The sequence below is a fragment of the Barbatula barbatula genome (genome assembly GCF_947034865.1).
Source record: "Barbatula barbatula genome assembly, chromosome: 15".
Lineage (NCBI taxonomy): Eukaryota > Metazoa > Chordata > Actinopteri > Cypriniformes > Nemacheilidae > Barbatula > Barbatula barbatula.
In genome coordinates this window covers 1,745,754-1,772,134 of record NC_136778.1, presented here as the reverse complement: position 1 = coordinate 1,772,134, position 26,381 = coordinate 1,745,754, and the positions used below count along the sequence as shown (strand labels likewise).

Genomic DNA, 26,381 nt, shown 5'->3' with positions numbered 1-26,381 from the left:
TTCTCGACGCACTTTATTCAACGCAACAACAACATCATTTGATCTCAGATTAAGACAATGGTTGACGCTTCACTATATAAACCTCCCAATGTTTCTCTGAAGTTTATCTTGCTGAAATATTACTGAAGCAGCAGTAAACATAAACATTTTAATATCACGTTTTGTGATATTTAACAGTCGCTGCAAAACAATCCTCAAAAACATACAAACAAACATTTGGGTCACTTCATGTGCTTTTCTGGGCAAGGAATCAAAAACATATAACATATGAAAATAATGCACTCTTAAAAAGCAAATGTTCCAATACCCATTGCATATTCTCAATGACGTATAGTGTTGATGCATGTAAGTCGCTTTGGATCAATTTGGGACGTTTGGGTAATGCAAATGTAAGTTTGACACGATACAAAAGTCTTAGAAATCTTAGGCTGTACTTGACCTAAAGAGCTCTTCTGAAGAACACCAGTATGTGTACAAGCATGCTTGGGGTCATTTAAATGAATATTCATTGGGTTCTGATGCCTCGTGTAACAAAAATGTCGTAACAAACGGAAAGCCCTTCATGTGCATAGACTGATCAATCTATAAACTTCATTCACCACTGCTTGCGTTGGCAGATTTCATCTTCTGATTTTAAGGCACGACACTGCTGTGCATTATGGCTTATAAATCACCTCTTTGAGGTTACAGCTGCGGGTATGCAGGAACACTTGAAGGGCTTTCATCCTATTTTAGGAACAGAAGCTTTAACAGAAAAAACACTTGGACTGCGTCCCTGAGCTATCAGTATAACAGTATAAAATATCTTATTCCAAAAATAGAAACATCAACAACAAAATGTTTAAATATGAAAATATATTTTACAAAGAATGAGATGATTTTACAACACTTTTGGGTGTATATATATATATATATACACATATATCTCTCTCAAAATGACAAAGGTGTATATATCTGTCACGTTTGTGCGTTCACCAAAACTCTTATTTTGACACTAATATTTGGTTTCATTTTTGTTTCTGTGTTCGCACTCTTTTTCTGTTATCATTTGTTTCCATGGTTACAGATTAACAAATGATAAACAATAAACAAAAATCAACAATGAAATCAAAAATACATCAAGCGTACAATTAACTGCCAAAATAAGAGTCCTGGGGCCTGATTCACAAAACGTCCCGACGAAAAAATTCTTATTAATATTTTGTTTTAAGTACATTTTCGTGAATACGGCCCCGGTAAACACATCAACTGACCGATCATGACAATATCAGGGTTGTCGGTAATTCAGAACTGAGATTTTATTGAATTTATATTACATTTCTATTTTTATTTCTTTTTTTAACCACGGAAAGAGAACACATTTGAGAAATTATAATATTTTAAAACGCGAGTTTAACAATGACCTCTTCCGCAAAACAATTTAATTTTCATATCAAGTCAGGAAGTTAAACGGTAATAAATCTCCCATTCTGAATTGCTCAACCCTGCTCAATATCTATACATTATACATACACGGTGGCCTAATATATATTTGGACACTTAATGATTCCAAGCATCCGTATACTTTTTGGGGGCCACTGTATAGTTTGTGTAAGGCACGTAATTCATTAACTATTAAAAATGTAAATGTTCAGCGTCTCTCGAAGCCGTTCTTCACTGCTTGACAGGCGAAGTGAAGAACCAATCACAGTGCTTAGAGCTTATCACGCCTTTCAGAGCTGCCTATAGACTCCTAGAGCCTTCAAATGGATCTCCCATGAGCCCCAGCTTCAGCATCACTCCAAGGGTCAGGTGCACTTGACCTTTCACCCCAGCACGCTGTAAAGAAGAGCTTATTTCCACCTCAGTTTAATGCCACACATCAGCTGCTTCAAGCTGTCTGAAAACTACATCTCCCAATCACAGGCAGCGTTTCAATAGTAGCGATTCAGGCTGCGAGTCCCGGGGACATCCGGCTGTCCGTTCATCCATATTTCTCGTATGATTCGCTCTCTCTCCTCCAGTCGCTGCGCTCGTTCCAGCTCCTCGGCTGACGCGAAGACATTCGTATTGAGCGTGCGCTCGAAGCGCCGGTGGCGGCGGGCCGAGAGGTCCGAGCACGTGTCCCAGTCGGAATCAGAGTCCAGAGTGTCGGTGTCAGAGTTCGAGGGTCTCGGGCGTTTCTTGCCGGCCGTGTGACGTGGTTTACAGTCCGTACGGCAGGAGATCTGGACCACCAGCGCGAAGAGCGTCACAAATAAACCAGCACAGACGCCACACATGAAATACAGCGCACAACGCTCCGGGTGTTCTGCCGAAGATAAAATGACATCATGTGTCACAACAAAGCACCGGCGTCACAATGCAACTCACGAGGAATGCTTTGCATTTAGACAATATTCATTTTTTTAAGTCACCTGTGATGTAGGTGTAAGCTGACAGCACGCTGCTGATGAGATTCATAACCGGTCGGGTCATCGTGGAGATGGTCGGGTTCGGTTCGCTTTCTTTATTTCCTTTAGCAGACAGATCCGTCTCTTCTGAATATGGCTTGGAGGTCCGGCCTCGTGTTGACTTCCCTGTGGCGAAATTATTCATTTGATCTGAACTGAATTAAACAACAATCATGGGACCTTAACAAAACACTTATGAGTAAGACCAGAGGATGTCAAGTCTTTTCCATTATTCGCCCGATAAAATCAAGGGGTCACATATGACCCATTTACATTTATGCATTCGTCAGATGCTTTTATCCAAAGCGACTAACATTGCATTGTACTATACATTTGTTTCTGTCTATGTGCAGTTGCCTGGGATCAAACCCATGACATTGGCCTTGCAAGGGCCATGCTCTTACCACTGAGCCATGGATAAATTAAACTATTTATAGGAACAGATTCAGGATTTGAGTTTCGAGGTTGCGTTGAGTTCATACCTGGTGCTGTGTCAGAGGTCAGAGGCGGGGTCCCGTCAGGAGGGGCACTGTCTCCCACCACATTGGGGTCATGGGGCATAGATGGGGGGGAGGGGAACGACGGATGCCTGGAAATTGATTCCTGCAGGAGTTTCTTTGGGACTAAAGAGAGTGAGAGAAAGAATCGCTTTATTTAATAATTTCCCCCAAAAAACACTTCATAAATCACCACTGCACACACAAAGGCAGTAATGCACGAGGGCCAAGATTCCTTGTGCCTGTGATGTGGCCACAGAAATGATCGAGTCCATCCAAAACACACATACAAGTCTGTCTTAATGCGGTATAAACCGTGAAAATAAAGCGAAATGTATTCACAAACGACACTCGGCAGAGTACAAGCCGAGAGAAAAGAAAGATATTTTGGTGCCTTTGAGGATTTTATTCTGTAAATAAAATATATAAATGAATGTGAGTAGGGCTTTTCTAGCATTATGGATGTGACGTTTTGAAAAAGGGAAATAAACATGTGTTATGAACGTGACAAAGAACAACACAGTTTCTGGGGGACGACAAACTTTCTGTAAATTGAAATGCACAAGCAAGAAAAGGGATGACTCTTCATTTAACATAAAATAGTTACTTTATTTTTATTTTCATGTGCCCATTCACAAAAGAATATGTAGCGTTATGGATGTGACAATCTTGAAAATGAAACATACCGGACTATGTCATGCACTGAAAGTAAAACAGATGCTTTAAAAACTTGAAGAGAGACCTGAAATGGGTATTTGAACCACCAAAATTTTAAAGGTAAAAACTTTAAAAAGACATTTTCACGGAATTGCCCAATAATTAATACAATTTAATAGAAATACTACTAATATAATTTAAAATAGTTGCGCAAGCAATGCTGCTCGATCACAAAATAGAAACATGTGTGTTACATACATTGTTTGTAGACATGATATATTACATGTACACGCTGTATATTGTATTCCCAAATCCCTCACAGAAAACTGAAAAGCTTTTTTGACTGTTCAAGCAAGCATCATTTATTAAATGTATATTTTTGATCTATTTCCACAGTGAAGGTGGATCAGTCTTGTACCACCCTTGTGGGGATGTTTGGTCTCCTCCACACATTCCCAGTGACAGAGCATTTCTCTCAAACACACTCTGAATAAACATGGCAACACATTCAGTGAAACAGATTTTTGTTAAACTCTAGAGATTCTGGAAACAGCCTGAGGACAGACACACACCGCAGATTTGTATTCTTTCAGTCAGGTCTGCAGAGTAAATTCACAGACCAGCACTGTGTGAGTGTGTGTGTGTAATACACTTGGAGCAATTACAGCTTACTGATTGAGGGTAATTGGAGGCACATGTGGGCATATAGATATGTATGTGTGTGTATTCAAGACATGCGCGTGTGTGTGTGTGTGTGTGTGTGTGTGAGAGTGTGTTACTAACAGTTATTACTTCTCAAAGAATGAAAAACAAGAGAGCAAGACAATACAAAGACACAAATGAGATTTCTTTCTAAATAGTTTGTCTTGGACAGTCAGCAAAAAGATTTAAAGTTGCTCAGCTGAGACAACAGATTTGACCTTTTCATTCCTGAAAAAAACCTCCTCTAGAGTTTAAAATGAGATCTCAAATACGACTCAGACGTGCCAATGTAGTCTACAAATCAGAGCTTCACTGCCAAAAATGACTTTCTTACTTAGTCTTTGTTTTCCAGTAAAAACGTCTTAACATTCTTGAATCAAGAAGCATTTGCTTGATGAGCAAATGGACCTAAGAAAATAAGTCTTGTTTTTAGTCATAAATTATAGATTTCAGTAAATCTGTGCTTAAACAAGCAAACAAATCTGCCAACGGGGGTAAGAAAAAATGTTCTTGAATTGAGCGACTAAGAAAAAGGTAACCCTTAATTCAAGATTATTTTTCTTACCCCATTGGCAGATTTTGTTTTCTTGTTTTAAGCACAAATTTACTGAAATATCATATTTATTGCAAAAAAATTGACTTATTTTCTTAGGTGAGTTTGCTCATTCAAGAATTTGTAGATAATTTGACTGGAAAACAAGAAAAAAAGACGAAGTGAGAAAGTCATTGTTTGCAGTGCTAAATAAACAATCCAGAAAGGAAAAACGGTTAAACACAAATAACACAAAACAAAGACAAATACAAGACAGAAATAGAAAGCACTTAAATAAATAACATGGAAAAGATTCTGTCATCAGTGTGTGTGTGTGTATTCTGTGTGTGTGCGTGTGTGTGTGTGTGTGTGTGTGTGTGTGTGTGTGGTGTCCCAGGCACAGTGCGGTTGTGTTACTGTGCCAAACATTGATGTATTCAGGAAACACACACACACTTCACTCATGACTGTTGTGAGACAGCTGCGGCCCTTGATGTTAAAATAAAGACAACTATTAATAACTCAAGCAATCTCGTGTATATTGGTCTGTGTGTGTTTGATTCTAAAATAAAACATAAGTGCACAGAATACCATCCAAACCTCATATAACACACTCTCTGTACACTTCTGTAGAGTGTATGTGTGCTGGTTTAGCTATATTTGTGAGGTGTCCTCAGTACCACAGTGAGCACTAAATAAAAAGGCTCATAATTTGGTGTTTTTCTCTAAATCTGGTGTTTTGCACATGTTTGTGTGATTATTAGGTGTTGGAGAAGAGTTAGAGGATAGAATAGCAATACAAACGCTGGTGTGTGTGTTTTGTATTCCCACTCGTTTATTAGAGCAGGTGTATTGGCTTGAGTTTAGTATGTTATTCTTTAATAGAGTTTAGTCTCGGTCAGCGTGTCTTTAATTCTGCGATGTTTGTTTTTAAACTCCCTGCATGACAGACACATTCTTGACCGTCTCCTTACGGTGCAAGTCTGTCATTCCGAGGTGTCATATACAAACAAAACTGCAAACGTGTTTTCATCACATCTAGTCATACCATCTGATGTCAGAAGATTTACATGCGATACATATGTAGAAGATATGTCATGATGTTATGATACTTTCATCGTCATTTTGGCTGCTTTTGAAGTCTTTGAACCTTTTTACAACAAATCGAGAATCTTATACATTAAAACGGATAGTGTCTGTTAGATGAATACATTTACACCATGGTCTGTATAAACACTCGATTCTGATTGGCTGGAAGGTGTGCTTTAAAACCGTTTAACGCACGGGTGGTTCCAGCAAAGATAACATATATCAACATGATGCGCCACTGCCATTACAGTGAATGGAGAGGAATGCAACGCTCGATATGTGAAGAAAGCCCCGCCTTCCAGTTTAACGACCCAATCAACACTTGATAGAGATTTTCTGGGGTGGGGTTTATGTGAGGCGCTTGCCAGCCTGTGCGCATGCATAGTAGCTAAAGCGACCTCGAAAAATTTGATTTTTAATGCAATTTAAGCTTAGCGAACCAAAGTTATGGTATCAGGTTTAATAATGGACGGGAAATATGCTGTTTAATTGTGATTTTAGAAATATATGCCTTCCACCATTACAATAGCCCATCACCGTTGACTTACTGTTGACCCAAAGGCATTGCAAACATGGCCGCCGAGTGGCGTGAGTTCTGTAAACGGACTTTGGGCCAAGTCAGTTTGATCAACTTTTAAAATGAAAACATCAATAACAGTTTAAACTTGTTTTTAACTTGTATAAGCGGGTGATAATCCACAGCTAGCCGTGCATTTAATGATTTTAATCGTAACATAAATAACATTAAACTAGAATAACACAAATAACAGAATTATGCAGGAGTGTGCATAGAAACAGCGAGCCAAACATTTAAGTTAGAAAGCAAATATTAGATCCTAACATGAAAACTCAACCTCATTGAGGGATGTTTCAATGTTTGTTGATGGCTAACTCAATTACAACGTGTGTGTGCTCAGATCTTTTTTTCTTGCTTTAGTTTCTGCGCATGGAGCATCCAATAAATGCCTTTCTGAAAAGGATAAAACCACGGAGAAGGTTTATGAGCCTGACACTAACCTGACGCATTCAGAGTCAGATTTCACTGTACTGACCTACAGTCAGTTTCACCAGGATCCGTGTCCGGCAGGAATACATTCTGGGAATTCCCGAAATTCCTGCCGGATCCCTCTCATGCTGTGGTGGAAGACCCTGTTTGAGTGCTAGAATTACCCCCCACCACCACACACACACACGTACACACAGGTACATACACGTTCAGCTAATATTGAAAGAAAGAGACGTACTACATCATACAAGGAACTGAAAAACATTTAAGACAGAAAAGTGTGAAAGAAATCAAAAAGGGTTAAAGGTAAAAGTCATCCAGGTTTGAAATGAATCAACACTTTCATTTTGGTGTCTTGAAAGGGACAGTTCACACAAAAATAAATATTCACCCACCATTTATTTCCTTCGGAACACTAAATGAGATATATGAAGAATGCCGATAATTAAAAAGACTTTGATGGTATGGACACGAAACCACAGATGTTTTACAGAAGAAAGAGTCGCAAACAGGTTATTAAGGACACAAGGATAAATTACTTTTTTTTTGCATTACTTACTTTTTATATGGATCATTTCTACAAGGTTTTACCCTTTATAGAGTAAAGATAAATTAAATACAGACACACACTTCATGAAGTCCACAGACAGGCAGAAACAGAGGAAAATTGAAATCAAGAGAGAGAGAGAGAGAGAGGGAGGGACAGTCCTTTCTCTCTGAAGATCCACCTGAACAAACATACAGTCACGTTGCGGAATTGAAACTGAACACAAAGCCTGGTACAGATAATGACACACACACACAACACTGAGTCTGTTTTGTGCTGACACTGCGGACAGGCCCGTGATCACAATACAGACAGGCTTTACCCGCCTGTAAACAAAAAGTTCTGTAAAATAAATCTGATGAGAATGAGATGTAAAGTGTTGCTTCATTTTCAGCTCTTTCATTAAGTCTTTGTTGCAGTTCAAAGGCCAAGCTCACAATCTGATTGCCTGACCATATTGACTTAAAGGCAGAGTAGGCAATCTTGTCCAGAAAGAGTTTGTTGTCATGCTGGGAAGTCGCTTAACATCCTGATAGCAATCGATAAGTAAAGCAAAACATTGGTATTTTTATAATTATATATCGTCTGTGAAAGGCGTAGGGTCATAAAATGTTGGACCAATCACTGCCCTCGGTCCGAGAGCAATGATACGTTGTGTACATTGTCAGTCAGCTTATTTTGCATCCCACTGCGCACCCTGTTTCACGCAGACATCATTCGTCATCAGCGCGCTCATGTGAGATGTGCAGGCAGCGGGACAATGGCGGACAGAGAGCTGGAGATGTTTCTTAATGTAGTAATGTAATTCACTTTGTACTGTGATGTTGTCAAACCGGTGAATGTGACATGACTTCACTGGAACCGACCCAACAGCGTGTTTGGGAGGAGGCGTGGCTTTGGATGGTGATTCGCGAGTGATTTGGAAAATGAAACGTTAGCATTTTCCAAACGATCTATTCTGCCTTTAAGGACCAAATCATTTAAACACATAAAAAATGTACATAAACAAAATTCTGTGTTCCTATTTGCCTTTTTACACTATGCGCTAAAAGTGTGTAGTGTTTTTGTTATAATTAAGAATAAACATTTCGGTGCGAAGAAAAATACACACGATGGAAGTGAACGTTGTCATCTAGATGCACAATGTGACTAATAACGACCACACACATCCAAGCACAAAATGCATTTTTCCTTCACTTAATATTCTTACGTTTATTTACCATTTATTTTATTCATTCGGTGCGGCATCACTAAACTCCTCCCTTTCGCAGTGCTTTATGGGTATGATCACATCTTAGAATGGACATGGATCTTGCAAGTGAAACTTAAAATTTTCATCTGAAATAACAGTGGCATTTAAAGGCCCAGTGTGTGGTTTTATGAAGTGTCTACTGACAGAAATGCAATATAATATACATAACTATCATCTTCAGAGGTGTGTAAAGAGCTTACATAATGAAGTTTGAGGTTTTTATTACCTTAGAATGAGCTATTTCTATTTACGTACACCATGTTGCTTCTACGGTAGCCCTAAACGGACAAACTACGTAGCACGTTTCGTAAATACATTATCTCCTTCGGCAAAGAAGCCACCATAGTGCCACCGTATTGCTTCGGAAGGGGGGGGGGGATTGAGCCGTTGTTTGCCTTGCGGATAAAATCTCCACATTGCTTTTTAAACAAACGATGATTTCAAAACATTATTTAGGACAGATAGTATGTGATTTGGGTCACAGGGCAGGTTTGAAGTGACATCATTATGGCTGGATCCAAATCTAATCTGCAGACTTTTACATTGGAAGCAAATGTGCTAAATGTGTTGAACAAACTCTTATTGGTGTCTGAGAGCCAGTGTTGTAAACTCAGAGGTCTTGTAAAGTAAAATTGAATGCAAATTAAACACTGAAAAAGCCTTTTTGCTAATAACACACACAGGGTTGTTAAAATGCAATTAATAGCCGTGAAGGAAATCTCAGTTCAGGAGTTAAACCATTCAAAGCATCTGTTTACAGTAAACATCAGTCATAAGACCCTGTGTTAAAATAAAGCTAAAATAGTTACAGAAGTGTGTGTGTATGTGTGTGTGAGCATGCGTGTGTATGTGTGTGTGAGCAACACATGCGTGTGCGTGTGTCAAAACTCTCTCCTGACAAATTAGAGTTAATAGGCACACGTCTGACCAATAAAACCACTGTGTGCTCCAACTATTCCCCTCTCTCTCTCTCTCTCTCTCTCTCTCTCTCTCAGTGTTTTGTACAAGCCCCTACCCACAAATAAACACGAGCTGTGGACACAAATGGATTTTGGTGCCCATATAAAGCTCTATGCGTGTGAGAGACAGCGATAGACTAAAAACAACTATTACAGTCAAACTCATACAGACAAACATCACACAATGATATACAATTAAACACTCATTTGAGAGCTCATCGCTGTTCATTTCGTCATGTCAACATCAGTGAAATGTCAACCAACAGTTGACAATAACAGACATAAAGATTGCCTCGTGCTTTTAGACTTCTCATAGTCTGGCCTATCTTCTATTTTATTCATAAATAGTACATCCAGGGCAAAGCGATTCATAAACATAGCCCATCAGATCAGTGCTCGCTGTTTTTAAGCTGGGAGTAAAGAGAGAGCGACACCAAAATAAAACATCTGCTACAACTAACCCCATCTGTTCCAGCCGTCATTCGAGAGAAACACTTTCAACATGACCCGGGGGGGTTTAAACCAAGGGAACAAGTGAGGAGAAAGAAAACAAAACTACGGATTGTAAGAGGAAAGAGTTGCCAGAAACCAAAAGCGAATATGACAAAGCTTGAACTGGTTTGCTGGTTTCTTACACACACACAATGAAAGCAGAAACACACTTACACACACACACACTTCCTCTCTTCAGGTACCTGTGCACACGTGTGTCCCTCAACTCCTGATAAAGACAGCCCGACTGTCTCTTTAAGAAGGTAAACTTCACAACGCTCCTCCAGCGTAGGAAAAGACGTAAATCTCTTCAACATGCCATGTGACCTCGGCTTTTCTCAAGCGTCTCTTAATTCACGTTTTCCAGAGAGCAGCAGTGACCACCTCACTGAACGCTGAGCGTAAACACACACATCTCATGTTCAGCCCGCCAGAGACATGGCGAGACGGGCGGGAGGGGGTGTGTGGATCTAAGCCAGTGTGTGTGTGTGTGTGTGAGAGGAAAAAGAAACAGGAAGTGACATAAGACATTCATTCAGTGGAGACTGTGACTTTAAATCTCTCTCTCTCTCTCTCTCTTGCTCTGTGCGTTTACATTCGACTTACTTGATTTAAATCTAAGAGAACTTTGATCCAGAAGTTAAATCAACACACCGATATAAGATAAACTTAATAATCTATCTAGTGAAACTCTCATTTTGCTAACATAAAAAAACTTCATGTGGGTAGTCGACAGACTTATATTTAAATTTGTCTTATGACGTGTTTGCAAAAATTTTGAGATGAAAACTAACAATGAACAAAAATCTCTCTTACGCTATTTTATATGATATATAAAATATTTAAAACAGTGTAATATTTAACGTTTGTTTGTTGTCACACTAAATGACACATGTACGATTTATTCGTACATATTTTGACCATGCCTGAAGTATTTATGTTTAATTTAACGTTTTTCTGTTTGTTCATTGTCTCTCCTTCCTCTCAGATCTTCAATCTTAAAAACAGAAATTCTGTATGATATTATTAAATATGACTTCAAGAATTATTTTTTTAAAGAGGTCATATGACACGGTTAAAACAAATATTATAGTTTGTTTAAGATGTAAACATGATTAAAGGTTCATAACGCTGTATTTTCCACATACCACGCATGTTTGTATCTCCTCATTGCCCCGCCTCTCCGAAACACGCGGATGTTGCAAGGTGTGCTATGATTGGTCAGTTAATAGTGCGTAGTGATTGATCGAGTACTGCAAGCATGTGACGGTTCCTCTTCAATTGTACTGACAGGTACGCCCACCTTGCTTGCGTTTACATTTGGGTGGTCTTAGTCAAATCATATCACGAACTGATGTAGATTTGTGGGGGCGTGGTTTCACGAGGCGTTTCAGGCAGGTCTGGGTGAGCATTCGCTTTTAGATAGAACGTATCCTTTGATCCGACACTTAAATTTTTACAATCTTACGTGTCTAATACATTCACGGGCAACTTATAACACACCAAAGACAAAACACGAATTCATGCCATATGACCCCTTTAAGAGAACCTTAAGAGAATGTTAGCTGAGGTTCTGAGAATGGGACCTGTTAGCTGAGAAGCTTTCTGACCGGGACATTAAGGTCAAGTTCACAAATACAAAAGTGTGAGCAAGTGAAACATTTTTACGAAAAATCACGTGCGTTTAACTGTGTGAGGCGTATAAATGACATTCTCAAAATGCCAAACCCGAGAGAAACTTCAGGAAGCCAAAAGCCTCAATCCATCACCACAAGAGAAAGAGAGAGAGAGCGTGTTAATGACAGCACAAACAATCCTCATGTGTGGTTTCTGACACAGGGACCAAAGCATTTGTCTTCCTATTGGCCGACCTGCAGGTATGCAGTTAACCTCTGACCCCAGCCACACCCTCACAGACTCAGCTACACGTCACGTGTGTGAACATGCATGTCACACTTAAGATCCGGATAAAACATTTGTGCCCTTTGTGTGTCTCCAAACAATCACACAGAAACTACATCACACATCTGTCGGTCTGTCTGGGTCATACGGACGCACAATCGCTGCCTTTTAAGGGCAATGGAATTCTCAATAAACCAAAACACCTATTTTCTCGCTCTCGTCTGGTCACATGATCTCACTCGCTTCTGTCCGTGTCTGCACAGATGAATGCAGTCAGTGGTTTTGAGAACATTAGTCACGGTTACGTTCACATTTATTTTCGCTTATGAACGGAAAAACAAGGCATGAAAACAAGAACATAAACCTCAAACTATTAGAACGCTCTCTTAACACAGAGTTTATCTAAATGAAGGCCTAGCATACAAACTTATTTCAATAAACATTACACTTTCAGGACATCCGAAAAACGAGAATTTATCCGATTTGTCAACACAGGAATGTCGTGTCTATCAAAAGGAAAGCTTTCGTCTGTTCCGACTTACATTCAACTCTAGAGAAAGCAAAACAAACTACATTCAAAAGATGTGATGCATAGAAACACCACACACACAACCGTTGCAATCACACAGACCAACTAGATTCTTGTGACTGTATGTGTCATCATCAGGAAACTCTCTGATGTTATCACAGTGATGTCTGTTCGGTGTGTTGGACTGATAAAAACTTGACTAGACTGGATAATAAATGCTTAAAATCCTGATAAATTACAGACACAAAACTAAAACTGTATTACAGGTGTTTAACGTCAAACACTGATCTATAAATGACTGGATTGCTCATGACGTCATTACAATGAAGCTACCGCGCCGCCATGTTGGTATGCCCAAACGTTCTATTAAATGAATAGGGAGTTATCACACGTTAATGATAAAACCGTCACTTACCAGTCCTGGTTTTTATATCGTAAGTCTCACAGTTCATTCTTACAACCCAAATGTCCGAAGCATGTAAATGGTTCATTATTTAAAGTCGGGGGATGTAAATTTCCTTACAGTAGCGTAAATATCAGATCAGCAGACTAAACAGACACATCAACATATACTTATCCTGAAATATAAATACACATAAATACAGGCTGTATATGTTCTTTAAGTCATGAAGCTTTATTTCTAAACACTTACACATGTGCATTACAACGGGTGTGCAATACACTCTCACCTAGATACATTGATTTCTATACGTAGCGATTCTGCCCAAAATAAACATAGGAAAAAACATGAGAAAAAACAATTAATTTACACACATGTGAACTTAAAAAATATCGCACCCCTGGTAGGCTGAAAAACTGGTTAATTTAGATCCTCATTTAGACTGTAAGTCAATGGCGCTCTCTGTCAGTTTGGCAAACCAAGATGGCGGCGTGATCTCTTCCAGTGGCTTCACCGGACAAAATCAATGTTTCTTTGCAAATAGCCTACGCATCTTTCTAGTTATGCCAAGCTGTCGAATATTTCATCGGTTATAAAACATTCTAAACATTGTGGACAATTAAAACAAACATTACGTTTACAGTAAGTCATTACTGCCATCTGTTGGTCAGAAACAGCTTTGTGACTCTTTTTTGCATGTACAACATACAGTAAAAGTTCTTTACATTAATGATGTAAAATACAAGTAACATATTCCAGCACTGGACAACTTAAACTTTGCATTACATAAAGTCATACTAAATCATTTTGAGAATTGTATCGGATGGTTTGAAGCGGCACTTTTATCAGTGTGTTCAGATATTGCGGTTCATAAAGACATACAGTATTACAGTAAGTGAACTCACCACAGGTGTGGATCACGCTCAGGTATTTGCGGGTGCCACGGTAACAAGGGTCTCCAAACTCTTGCGTAGAGGCGCGGACCACACAGGTGCGTTTCCCCTGGCAACGTGATGTCATCATCTGCAGAGCGACGTCTGAAGAGCAGTCTGAAATGACATGAGAAAGATCAGTCCGGAAGAAGGTCAGACGAGAGATTCATCCAATGTGAAAACAACCAACGTGTACTTACAATACAGAATAGCGATTTATGACTGTATTTATGACTGCAAATAGATTGTGACTTATTTAAAATGTCACTGTTTGCAGTAAAACAAAGTTATGTCAGATTTAGTACACTTTACGCCACAATTCTGTCCCAATCTTTACTTCCCATGTATGCATCATGTATTATCTAGTACAAAAACTGAGAAATACCTTCAAAGTCGCTGTTAGTGTTGTTTTACAGTCACTGCATATTTTGTCTGAATATGTCTCACAAAATAAAATTACAACACATTGATGAACATCAAGCAGCTGTGTGTGTTAGTGTTTGTATGTGAGTGTGTGTGTGTGTGTGTGTAAGAGAGATAGAGAGATACAGAATGTGTGCATGAGAGACAGCGATGGAGAGAGTTTGTGTTGTTTCTGCACCGCTCATGTCTGGGCCTGTTGTCTTCGTGTCATTATGTCTTTAACACTTGATTTCATGGATTGTGTGGGGGCGGAAGAAACTGCAGTCACATGCCAAAACTGCACATCACAAAATATTCACATTACATCAATCTTATACACACACGAACACACAATGACGCCTCAAATCACGTGACACGGTTACTTTGCAAGCCATATGAACAACAACAAAACCACATGGCAACAAAGTACCGAAGTACCAAACTCACAGTCTTAACGTGTGTGTGATGGTCCATTTACTAATCCATTAACACGAGACAAAGACCTGACATACTATCACTCATTCATGAGAGAAATGGAGAAGAGGAGGGGTGAGATCTGACGACCGGAGACGTGTCTCTTTACCTCAGGACTGATGGCTTTAACAAATGCCAAAGGTCAAAGGGCCGTGTTGGTAAACAAAGATATTCTCGCTGATACAGATCTGATTCATGAAGTGCTTTAAAGAGCCCTAACAACCAGTTCTGTCGAAGGTTAAAACGAGGAAACTATTTAGAGGTCTGCTGGGACACATCACCTGTTACACACTGATCATAACACATCTGCATCTCGGATAATCTAACGGTTCCGCTGCTTGCCGCACAACCAGAAACTGGATCCACGTGAGAGAGACGGTGACCTTAAGACCTGCCAAAAGAGATGCTCTAAACTGGGTTCACAGCTCTAAAAGGGGTAAATACGGGATTTGGGAATTCTACACACGTCTACAGAGATCACATATATTTGTTGTAATCTTTTTTTGGGGGGGATTACAAATAATTTTTGAAATATTAAAATAACAGTGTTAACCGGGATAGGATCAAAATTGCGAACTAGCCTTCACTATTCACATTTCAGCAAGATAGCAGATATAATTCTGCTTTGACCTTCCCTAAGACCGTACATGAAAAAGAATCAAAATAAAACAACATGACTTCCACATTACGAAATACATTTATACAGATAAATAGCGAGACAGATAGACAGCGAGACAGACATAAGACGTATAGACTGAAAGACAGATAGATAGGTAAAAAGACAGACAGACAGATATCGATATATAGAGAGAAATATTGATAGACAGACAGACAGATATAGACATATAGAGACAGACAGGCAGACATATAGATATACAGACAGACAGAAACAGATACTATCTTCAACAAATCTGACCAATCAGATCAGAGGAGGCTGACAGAAAGGAGGGGATTAGATAGATAAATCGCAGAATGAATCATTTGAGAATAAGATAATAATAACGGCCTATTATTAGAAAATGAAAGTGTCTTTACACCTTGTATGTACAGTTGTTGGACACTAAAATATACACATTATAAATACACTACATAAATCACACAAATATTGAAATACGATTAAAATAAGAAGGATTCTTTGAATCGGCCCGTGACTTTTGGTCCTCCTGTGCACAAGTGAAACACACTGCATGCTTCATCGATAAGCAAACGTTGTAGAGATTCACAGTGTAAATATGCCTTTATACCAAAATAAAAGAAGACGTCACGTGAATGGATCGAATGCAGGTCTCGACCCCTCAATCTGGTACAGTTGCTCTCCCAGTGGACACACCCAACAACTCCACAAAACGCACAACAAATAACACAATTCACCTGGAGCCACATCCCTCACACAATACAAACACAAGACACACATCAATGAGTTTCACGGCGTGGGAGTGTGTGTACTGACGTGACAACAGTATCTAGTGTGTGGATCCATCGCGCGCGCGTGCACACACACACACACACACACACACAGAGCCTCCAGGAGCGTAAGAGGAGATGAGATTAGATGGTCGTCATCTCAAGACAAAAGGACTCTGTCTCTCCGGACGAATTTCCTCCCACACATCCGAGAAATTTCCTTGAATTCAAACACGTTCCTGTGTTGTTTTTAACAGAACACCTTCCTTAAACGCACACACACACACGTTCACCCCTTTGATGTTGTGACAGTAACAATAATACAAACTGAGGGCATCATATTCCACACGCACACATACAAACATGTACAAACAGGAGAAATGTACAGATGAAACCGAGCACCTGATGTGATGTCAGTTTGCACCTGCGCAGGTGCAGCAAGGCGTGTGTATTAAATGTGTGAGACACCAACAGATCAAAATAGACAGCTTAGTGTTACTCATTAAACCAAATGTTTTATTTGATGAACATTTATAGTTTAAAGTAACATACATTTGTCTTTCAGGCATTCTTACCTACAGATGGCGCCCTCGTGTGGTGAGGAGGACATTCTAGTGTGCCGCGCTGCGTGCGGCCGAACATGGCGGAGTAAACCGCGATTTGCATCCCGGTCTTACAGCCCAACCTCAGACGCTCACCTTCACACACAACTTTGCTCTTATACTCATCTAGAGAGAACACACAAGCACAGTAGTTTGAAACAGCGTTTATAACAAACAAGCTATTTCTGGAAGACGTGATTTGATCTTTTGGGAAACTCCACACACACACAGGTAGTAGACGATCAAGCCAAAGTTTATCTAGATAGTATGCCAAAGAAAGAAAATAATACCGCGGTAAGAACACCACGGTGAAAAAATACAAATACAAATTTTATTTTGGGCTGAAATATCCCTTTGCATAAGGATTGGCCTTTATTTTACAGACTTCTGTGGTCTGAAATGGACCGGTTTCTCTCTGCTCAACTTACAAACCACAATAAAGCCGACGAAAGGCACAGACGCACGAGACAGACGTGTACGCTGAACACCAGAACTTACTCGGGCGGCACTTGTACTGCACGCTGAGGTATTTGCTGACGGCTGGACACGGATCCGCTCCGAACAGACGACTGTTGACAAGAACCTGACAGCTTCTTCTGTCCTCACATTCATCCAGCATCTTCTGCAGAGAGACAGGACGAGAGAGAGAGAGAAACAGAGGTCTTTTATTCGGCTTTCCGTCAGTAGATGTCTTCCCCGTGGGCACGAAAACACTCTCTGTGTAATTGTACTCCAACCTGTGCGTGTGTGTGTTTGTAGTGTGTGGTTAGAAAGTGTTCGGTCGTAAATCACACGTGTGTGCGCTGTCAGCCTCTGTACATCAAATACACACGCTCTCATCACGCTGACACTCAAATATTTTCTGATGAAACAAATGTCACGAGGTTAATGAAGGTCTGACGGCTCATTCAAGCTGACGAAATTCACTGACTCTTTCCTTTATCGCAAAGAAATCTGCAGATCCTATTAACACCTAATCGTCTTTACAGACTATAATAAGGAATCAACATGGAGTTATTATACATACCTGCAGAGATGTTGACACATGACAGGAAGTGATGTCATTCACTAAATGTGTCCCAGCGCTGCTATAAGTGGACGGGCACTGCGGTGAGTGGGCCGAGTCTAGTCTGCCGTAGAACGCGGATTGAACCGTGACGGATGTTCTGGGCGGGCAGTGAACGGTCAGGAAGTCTCCGTCACACGCCTGTTCAGTATAATTCCTCAGCACACGGGACAGATAACCTTCCACAGAGAGATAACACAGTGAGACTGTTATTACAGCAACCATTGTTGGGCCAATAAACAGTGGACACAATCACTTTCTATGTCAATAACACATTTGTCCCCGTTAACTTACCGTAGAACGAGTGGAAAAAACATCCTGTTCTGATATAAAAGTGTTCAAAATATTTATTTTCAAAGGTTAAACCGAGCAGTGAAAAGGATTAATGTTGTTTTCATTGAACACGGATTTATTAATTCAAGCAAACCCAGTAAAAAAATCATTTAGAATAATAAATGCACATACAGAGATTAAGGTCTCGGAAATGTAAGAAAGAACAAAAACACACTTCCATCATACAAATATTCGACATTTGAATAATATATGAAATAATTGAATATAGTATCCAAATCAAACTTGACAGCTTAGCCTTTAGTAAAAAGTGCTTACATTTTCTGTAAATAAGTTGCAAGAAAAGAAAGAGGTGTTTTAATACACACACACACACACACACACACAGCGGTGCAGAGTGATGTCATTTCTGTTCAGCCAGAGAATAATGTAAACACAGAAGCACACAAAGCTCCAAACATTACCTCGATATACACAACCAGTTCAGACCTGTACCCACTGGACCACCTAAGCTTTCACACAAACACACACAAACCTCAAGCCATATAGAGACTTACCATTAAGTTACAGTAATGGTCGGCTCTTGTGACTTGGACAAATAGCATCCCTCCAGAAGACCCGTCACTGTGGTCCCTTCATCATGTGAAAACACCCACCACAATTAATCAAAAAAGTCCAAATCTAGTTTGGCTTGTGTGTTAAAAACAGCAGACACAACTTTCATTGAATCAGTTAGAAAATTCAAGAGTGCTTTAAAAGCACATGAATACTTTAGAAACACACACACACCGAAGGCCTCCATCATCTATTAGTCTAATGAGAGCAAAGCAAACACTTCCATTCATCTGTCACCGTAGCAACACACATCCCCATGCTGACCTCAGACAAGAGGGGCGGGGCAAAGAGGAAACTCATGTTTAACTTTCCTAAACACGTCATTCATCAGAGATGCTGTGAGTGATTATGTCATGAATTTCTCAAGGACAGGAGTTTCCAAAACTGAAATTCACAAAACATTCTGAGTTTGTGTGTCGGAATAACCCTTTCAATCCGAGCTGAGAATTATCACAAAATAAACGTATGATGTAGATGCGTCGTGTATCACCTGAAGATGTTTCTTTTGATATCAACTTACATTCTTCAATGACTGTTAAATAAATAAATGAAGATGACATTGAATTTGAAACTTGCTCAACTATGTCGGAAATGAAATGCATGCACGCATCCTTTAATTTGACAATATACGGATGACCGTAAAAACATATCCGATAACAAAATGCCACCACCGACCAATCAGAATGGAGTATTCTAGAGAGGAATGTAATAAGATAATGGTCCATTCCGCTGCTGATGAAAAGAAATACTGTTCAATCCACACAGGATTCATATATCGCTTTCGGGTTTCTGAACACAACTCCTCGTGCTATTGTTCTCAGAGAGAAGCCAACATTCCATCGGCTGATCGTCAGCTTCTTTCACCAATAACGGCTGGGATGTCAGACAACACCTGCATCAGGTCTCCAATCAGAGAAGGGCCTCTATACACGGTGCCCGTGAGGATATGAAATGCTTTAAAGTTTAAACTCAAAGCTAAGGTGGAGGTTCACCTGGGGCCCATTTCAATAAGGAGGTTCAACCAACTCTAGGTTAAACCTTGAGCTTGGAGTTGGTTTACTTAGAAATGAGTTTTTGGTTTCAGAACAGCGGAGTTAGTTTAATTTACTCTAGGTAGGCTTACCCTGGGTTAAGCGCGTGCACAACGACTATAAAAAAACACCGTCAATGGAGCTCCAATGTTGGAGCTCCTGAAAACAAGATGGCGGCAGAATGCACTTGAGAGTGAGGCACACTTTCTGCTCTGCATACAGTAGATTTACTGATCCACTTAAGTTTAAATGAATGAATATACACATATATTGATCATTAAATGAAGGAAACAACAGAAATAAGACGGAAAACATGTTGTATAAAACACCTGTAGGGCGTCAGACTCTTGTGCATATTTCAGATTTGAGTTGGGATGAACTCAATTCAAATTCAAAAAAAGATTTTTTTATAATGAAACAGAAGCCACACAGTGAACCTCACAACAACACAAAACATTTTGTTTATTCACTAAATAGGATACATTTTCGTTAATATTGATACAAATAACAATAAAGTCTCATAATGTGTAGAAGTTTCCCTTAACTGAGGTTGTTTGGTTTCATTTGGTTTGAACTACAAACCATTTTAACCAACCACAAATTGACTCCAGTTTAATTTGAAAGCTATTTGTAATCAAACTAAAGTTGAAAGAAAACGGTTACTAAACTTTTACCTTAATATAACCAGCTTTCATATTCTAAAAGGTATCTCATGTATTTAAAGCATCCAAGGTAAGTCCTCTAAAGCATCATGCTTGCATCATCCTGATCAAACGGCGAGGTCACGTGACACCCAGGACGTATGCAGATTTATATCATTTGTGGGGTAGTGGGTGTAGATTAAATGCATTTTGTTTATTAAAAAAGGCAGATGATATCAAAGTACCGTTTCGAGAGCTTATTAAATTTTGAAAAGCTCTCTCGGTACTTCGTGGCGCTGCATAAAGTCCAACAAGAGCCTAGAGCCTCTACTGCTGATCATGTGATCGCCAACGGCCATGAAGGCTTTGTCATGTGACCTGAGGATAAATTACAGAAGAACGGGAGTTGTTTCGATGCCAAGAGAGAGAGAGAGAGAGAGAGAGAGAGAGAGAGAGAGAGAGAGAGAGAGAGAGAGAGAGAGAGAGAGAGATTATTTGGGCTGGTGTTTGAATAATGCTACTCTGTGATTGGTGGAGAGGGATGAGGGGTAAATTCCACATGTGTGCAGAAGCACATGCACACACACACACACGTTCTATGTTATATGTGAAAGGTGAGCTGTGTGTGTGTGTCCTGCATACTTTCTCAAGCTTGAGAAACCAACCAATGAACAAAAAAGACACAAAACATTTAAGAAACGTTGTGTTCTACGTGCGGTATGTTACACAAAACAACATTGCTGAGACACATTTTTAGCAAATATCCCGACTTCTATCAATGAATCCAAATAATGAATGAAAGAAGCGAATGGTGGCTTCTGTTTCTCCTGCTTCATTCACGTCCGTCAATCAAACACTGTGAGCAAACATTCGCTAGACGCTACTCGCTAAAACTCGATCCCCTTCACAGGAGGAATTAACACATCCTTAAGAAGTCATTCTAGCCAAACCACGGTCTTTAATCTTCAGAAAGACCTCCGCAGGATTCACTGAATCCACCTGCTTCACTCGCGACATTTCTGCGAAATTATACAGCAGATATGAGCAGACACAGAGAGGACTTCCCTCCAAACCCGAATGCAGGCGGTAGTAAAACTTCATCATCCAGAGAAAACCACACACACATCTCAAAAAAGCTCAAAGCTCTCCATTTATTCTAAAACCCCGAATTAACCTCAGGATGTGACCTTGGGTTCAACATTGACACTTAACCTCAAAGATCAGGAAACGGAGAGAGAGAGAGAAAGAGAGAGAGTCACATCACTACAATAGAGATCAGCAGCTTAAACACAGATGAGCTGAATGGCTTTATTCACATGCAGCTGGATCTCTGGATCTCTCAGTTCCCCTTAAAACGACCAAATTCTATATTGATTTTATTTCTCATGATACACAAACGAACACACTAAGTGCGTTCATCTGAAGTCATACGGCGGCGTTTGTGAGGCGTATACATCCACATGAAATTAGTTCTTTTCTGATGCTCAGAATCTCGTTCATTGTTGTGTTTAAGCCCAACGCATCTCTAAAGGTGTCAGCGGATTCATCAAACTATTCAGCGCATGTTGTTCTTTCCGTCACGCCAACACCTCTCACACCCATGTCTGAGTCCTGTCTGCTTCCTACACAAAGGCGCACAAGATAGAACTGTCTGCAGGTCTGTCAGGGATGATTTGACAATGCCGTTCATTGTTTACAAACAGTTTTTGTTACAAGGTTGTTTTGTACAGTACTTCTATACAATAAACAACTGTGGTGGTACTGCACTCTCTCTCCTCTTTGTGTTTATCTCTCCATCATCTGTCTTTTGTTTTCTTGATTTTCTGACCCTCTCATCCGGCACATTCACTTGAGCAGTGTGTGTGTGTGTGTGTGTGTGTTGCACACAGGTTCTTCACCCTTCTTTATGAGAGTAAACAAACAAACATCTCATCTCAATTGTTTCATCTACACAGCCATACAGAGTAAACTCAAGTCACCACATAAAAAAGACCATCAAGTCTCTAGAAGAGACGTTTGTCTCTTCTAGAGTTTCAGAAAAGATCTTATCAATTTCCTAAACTGTGCACCGATTGGACAATACACTAAAGCCAACGGATCTCAACATGAAATCACAAAATGTGCTCTAAAGCAACAATGAAATTTTCCTGCAGAACACAAACGAAAACAAAAGAAGCTATAGAGCCGCACCACTCTGACTTCCATGTGAATGTTCTCATGTGTGATAAATCAGCATGTTGAACATGTATGGACAGACCAGTTTATTTCTATCAGAGATGATTGAGATCTATCACATGATCAGATGCTCCGGTGTGTCTGCACATGTGATGTTCAACGTTCTGCCGCAGACACAACACGTCAACCACAGGATCTGTTTAGACACCTCACCTGATGCTGTCTGTGTGTGTGTAAACATACAGGGGTGGGTCGTCTTGTGGAAACCAGTCAACGAGACAAATTACTAGGAGATATTAAAGCTAAATGAAAATTGTGTTTTGGATGCATCCCCAGCGTGGGATGTTTGTATGCGAAAATGAGTTTTCTCACCAGCTTTACTCGTTTTTATATATATTCGTATAATTTGGATAGATTTAAAAGAACGTTAAGCCTTATAGCAAAGTCTGTTTACGTTCCAGTCCCATCTCCTTGGTATTTTTTTAAACCCTGGCGAATCACAATTAAGGAGCTGTTTTTGTAATCTATGATTAAAACTGATGTGGACGATTGGAGCGTTGCATTCCCCTCTATTCATTGTAATGGAAGTGGCGCATCTTGTTAATATATATTATCTTTGATTAGAGTATTGTATGTCGCATTATTTGGCAAGGTATCACCATTTTCTTCAATATCTTGAAGCCCTACTGGTTAACCAACATTAACCATAAACTAGACTGAACCAGGAAAGTAAAAGCTGGTCTTTTCAGCAGAAGTGTCTATCTGATCTAGTTCACACGTGACAACCAGGGTGTTGGTATGTGGTTGCTAAGGTGTTTTGCTAAGCCGCTGGAAGAGTGTTGTGAGCGTGTGCTTACTAAGGGACCCCAGGTCTCTATGATTCTGGTTCCACTTTCCTCCTTTAATGTAACTGCATTAAAATTGATGGGGGGTAAATAGTAAACCACACTGCAACAAAATGAAAGGTTTAAATTAACACCACAACTGAACAAAGAATAAAATGTAGGAAAATTGTGTACGTTTTCTGTGTGTGTGTGTGTGTGAGAGAGGTCTGAAGGGGGATAAGGATTCTTGAAGTGTGTGTATGTCTGTGTGTGTGTGGTGGGGGTCTTTTCTACAAACACATAGCAGGGGTTTCAAGTTCCACCTCCGGAAAGAAGTCCTTAGAACGCTCTCTCTCTCTCTCACACACACACACACACGCACGCACGCACACACACGTCTGGTTTACTATCTGCATGGGGACAGTTCATCGGCGTAATGTTTTTTATACTGTACAGAGTGTATATTGTATCCCCAAAACCTAAAGGTCATAGAAAACTTTTTGCATCATTCTGCATGATTTATAAGCTTTTTTGCCCATGGGGACCTCCATTTCGGACACAATTTTGGACACGAGTCCCCATGTGTTGGTATGCATTCAGATTTAGGTCCCCGCCGGGATATAAAAACAAGGCTACATAAACTCCAGTTCCTGGTCAGTGCATGCTATGATACAAATATCACAAAAAGTATAGCAAAGTGTGCACATTATTTTCTTCTTCGGTAAAGTAACATTAAGTAGAAAAATGACTTATCTAAACGTACCTAAACACATTACAAATGTAATTTCATGGTGACTTTAGGACCCAAATGCATGAATGAAAGACAGACATTCCTCTAGTTTAAATGGTGGATTGGGATCCATCAAATGGTTTGACCCCAGTTGACCCCTTGACCCTTTAACAGGCGCACATCCCATTCAGCACCTCAATAAGCCCCGCCCACAGCTTTATGACCACTTACACTGTAGTGAACACACATACAATGAATCTAAATGTGTGTGTGTGTGTGTGAAGCCAATTAACCGAGATAAAACACAGCACACACACACAAAGGCAGGAGGTTCCTGTAGAACAGATGTACAGGCCTGTTGCTTAGCAACAGATGCTTCGTATCCATCGACAACTGCTGTCAGTCTCTTCAAGCATCTGTCAATCAAACAGACATTCTAAAGGCTCTGAAGTTCTCTTAGTTCGGGACGCCACTGGTTCGGTTCTGACGTGTTTTTATGAAACTCTTTGGTGTGTTTCCGCTTTTAATTCATATTTTCGTTTTCTTTTGTTAGGACAGAGTCTGTGATCAGGACACCCCATGAGGGATCAAAGAAACTACACAGGGCTACACGAAAACAAAGGGTGTTTTAGATCCATTATGAAGTTGTGAATTATGAATTATTTTCCACACCTGTTCTCTGCAGGCTTCATGACTTTTCTAAAACTCTTTTGAAATGTGATGTATTGTAAAAAGCTCTATACATGGATTACATCCATCTGCTTTAAATATATGAATCTATAAATCATGGCTATGCAATAAAAGCCTGCTGGTGGTGGTCCAAAGAACAAAAGTATTTCTTTTCTTTTCAGTTAGAAGACACACATGCCCCACACACACGGATCAGAATCACAACTAGTTCTGATTCAAACACAACATGACAAGACTCATTTTGGATTTGTAACCGCGTCTTTATCAAACTACCATCACAACCCTTTCTTATCCACACGAAATACAAACAATATATGTCCATAAAAGCAGTGCTGTCAAGCTCTCGTGTATTTGATCTGCTGATATAAATCATTATCAGGACAGTATCCAGTGAGCGCGCGCCGCGCATTCACTTCTCTTTGATCGCGTCGGCTACGGAAGTTCCCGCGAAACGATCTGTTACAATGTTTCACGTGAACTCAATTACGCGCTAAAAGAAATCCCGTAGATCCTATAATCTGGTCATTTGAGCAATGCGCGCGCAGGAACTTCAGAACATTTAAAAGGGGAAAATATGCGTGTGTATCATATAATACAGTATGCGTGCATAAATAAAGGTGCTGGTCCAGTACCTGAGAACTCCTGAGAACTCTTGGTGAACACAGTCAGACACGATAATCCCAATAACAGCAGTGAATATGAAACATCAGGGGAAAACATCATTAAATCTGTCATCCGATCAACAGTCCGATGAGTCCTGGAGATCAGACTGAAAGAGTCGCTGCAGGCCATAAATGAATGTCTGATTCCATGACTGCAGTCTGGAGAAACTCAGACTGAGCCAAACCAGAGAATACCTGCTAAAGAAACATTGAGAGAGAGAGAGAGAGAGAGAGAGAGAGAGAGAGAGAGAGAGAGAGAGAGAGAGAGAGAGAGAGAGAGAGAGAGAGTGAGAGAGAGAGAGAGACAGATTTCCCCCTGGTCCCAGAGTCCATGAATTTCGTTTTCACTGCTGAGAATGTCATTCCATTCATCTTGAGTTTACTTGTAAAGAGACAGTTTATATTCACAATGTCGTCATATAATATAAAAAGAACAAGAATAAAAGATAATTAAAGATTATTAGGAAAAAAATAAACATTTAAGTCTTAAAATGGATGTGATTTACCCTCATGTCACAGAAAGAGAAAAAACATGCTTATAGATTTAAATTTACATTGTTTGAAAGATCAGTTTTCGACTTTGGGGATGTTGAATCTGATTAAGGTGTTTGTTGATTTCTAAAATTATATCAATATATAAACAATTTGTTTAATCTTGAGTTTTAATTCCTCAGACTATAATCTCCACAAATCCAGTAAGGCAACCAGATGATATCATTCATTTATGTATTAAGAAAACACCAATTTATCTTAAAAATCATACAGTGTCTAAATAGGACGAACAGCATTATTACTCTCATTAGATTCATTGTTTTAAACAATGCAAACATTAAGTTTAAAGTAAAA

The 26,381-nt window shown here is 39.7% G+C and overlaps 1 protein-coding gene across 1 annotated transcript; it reads right to left on the bottom strand.

Annotated features, from left to right (window-relative positions):
* Nucleotides 1-2: 2 nt before the first annotated feature.
* Nucleotides 3-25,711, bottom strand: eva1aa (eva-1 homolog A, regulator of programmed cell death a). The gene is made up of 8 exons (XM_079474272.1): nucleotides 25,506-25,711; nucleotides 17,838-18,055; nucleotides 17,309-17,432; nucleotides 16,784-16,936; nucleotides 13,902-14,045; nucleotides 2,915-3,055; nucleotides 2,397-2,558; nucleotides 3-2,290 (listed from the first exon to the last, which is right to left on the bottom strand). Exons 1-8 carry the CDS (start codon nucleotides 25,663-25,665, stop codon nucleotides 1,914-1,916), a joined length of 1,479 nt encoding a protein of 492 aa, XP_079330398.1. The 5' UTR covers nucleotides 25,666-25,711; the 3' UTR covers nucleotides 3-1,913.
* Between the last annotated feature and the right edge of the window lie 670 nt (nucleotides 25,712-26,381).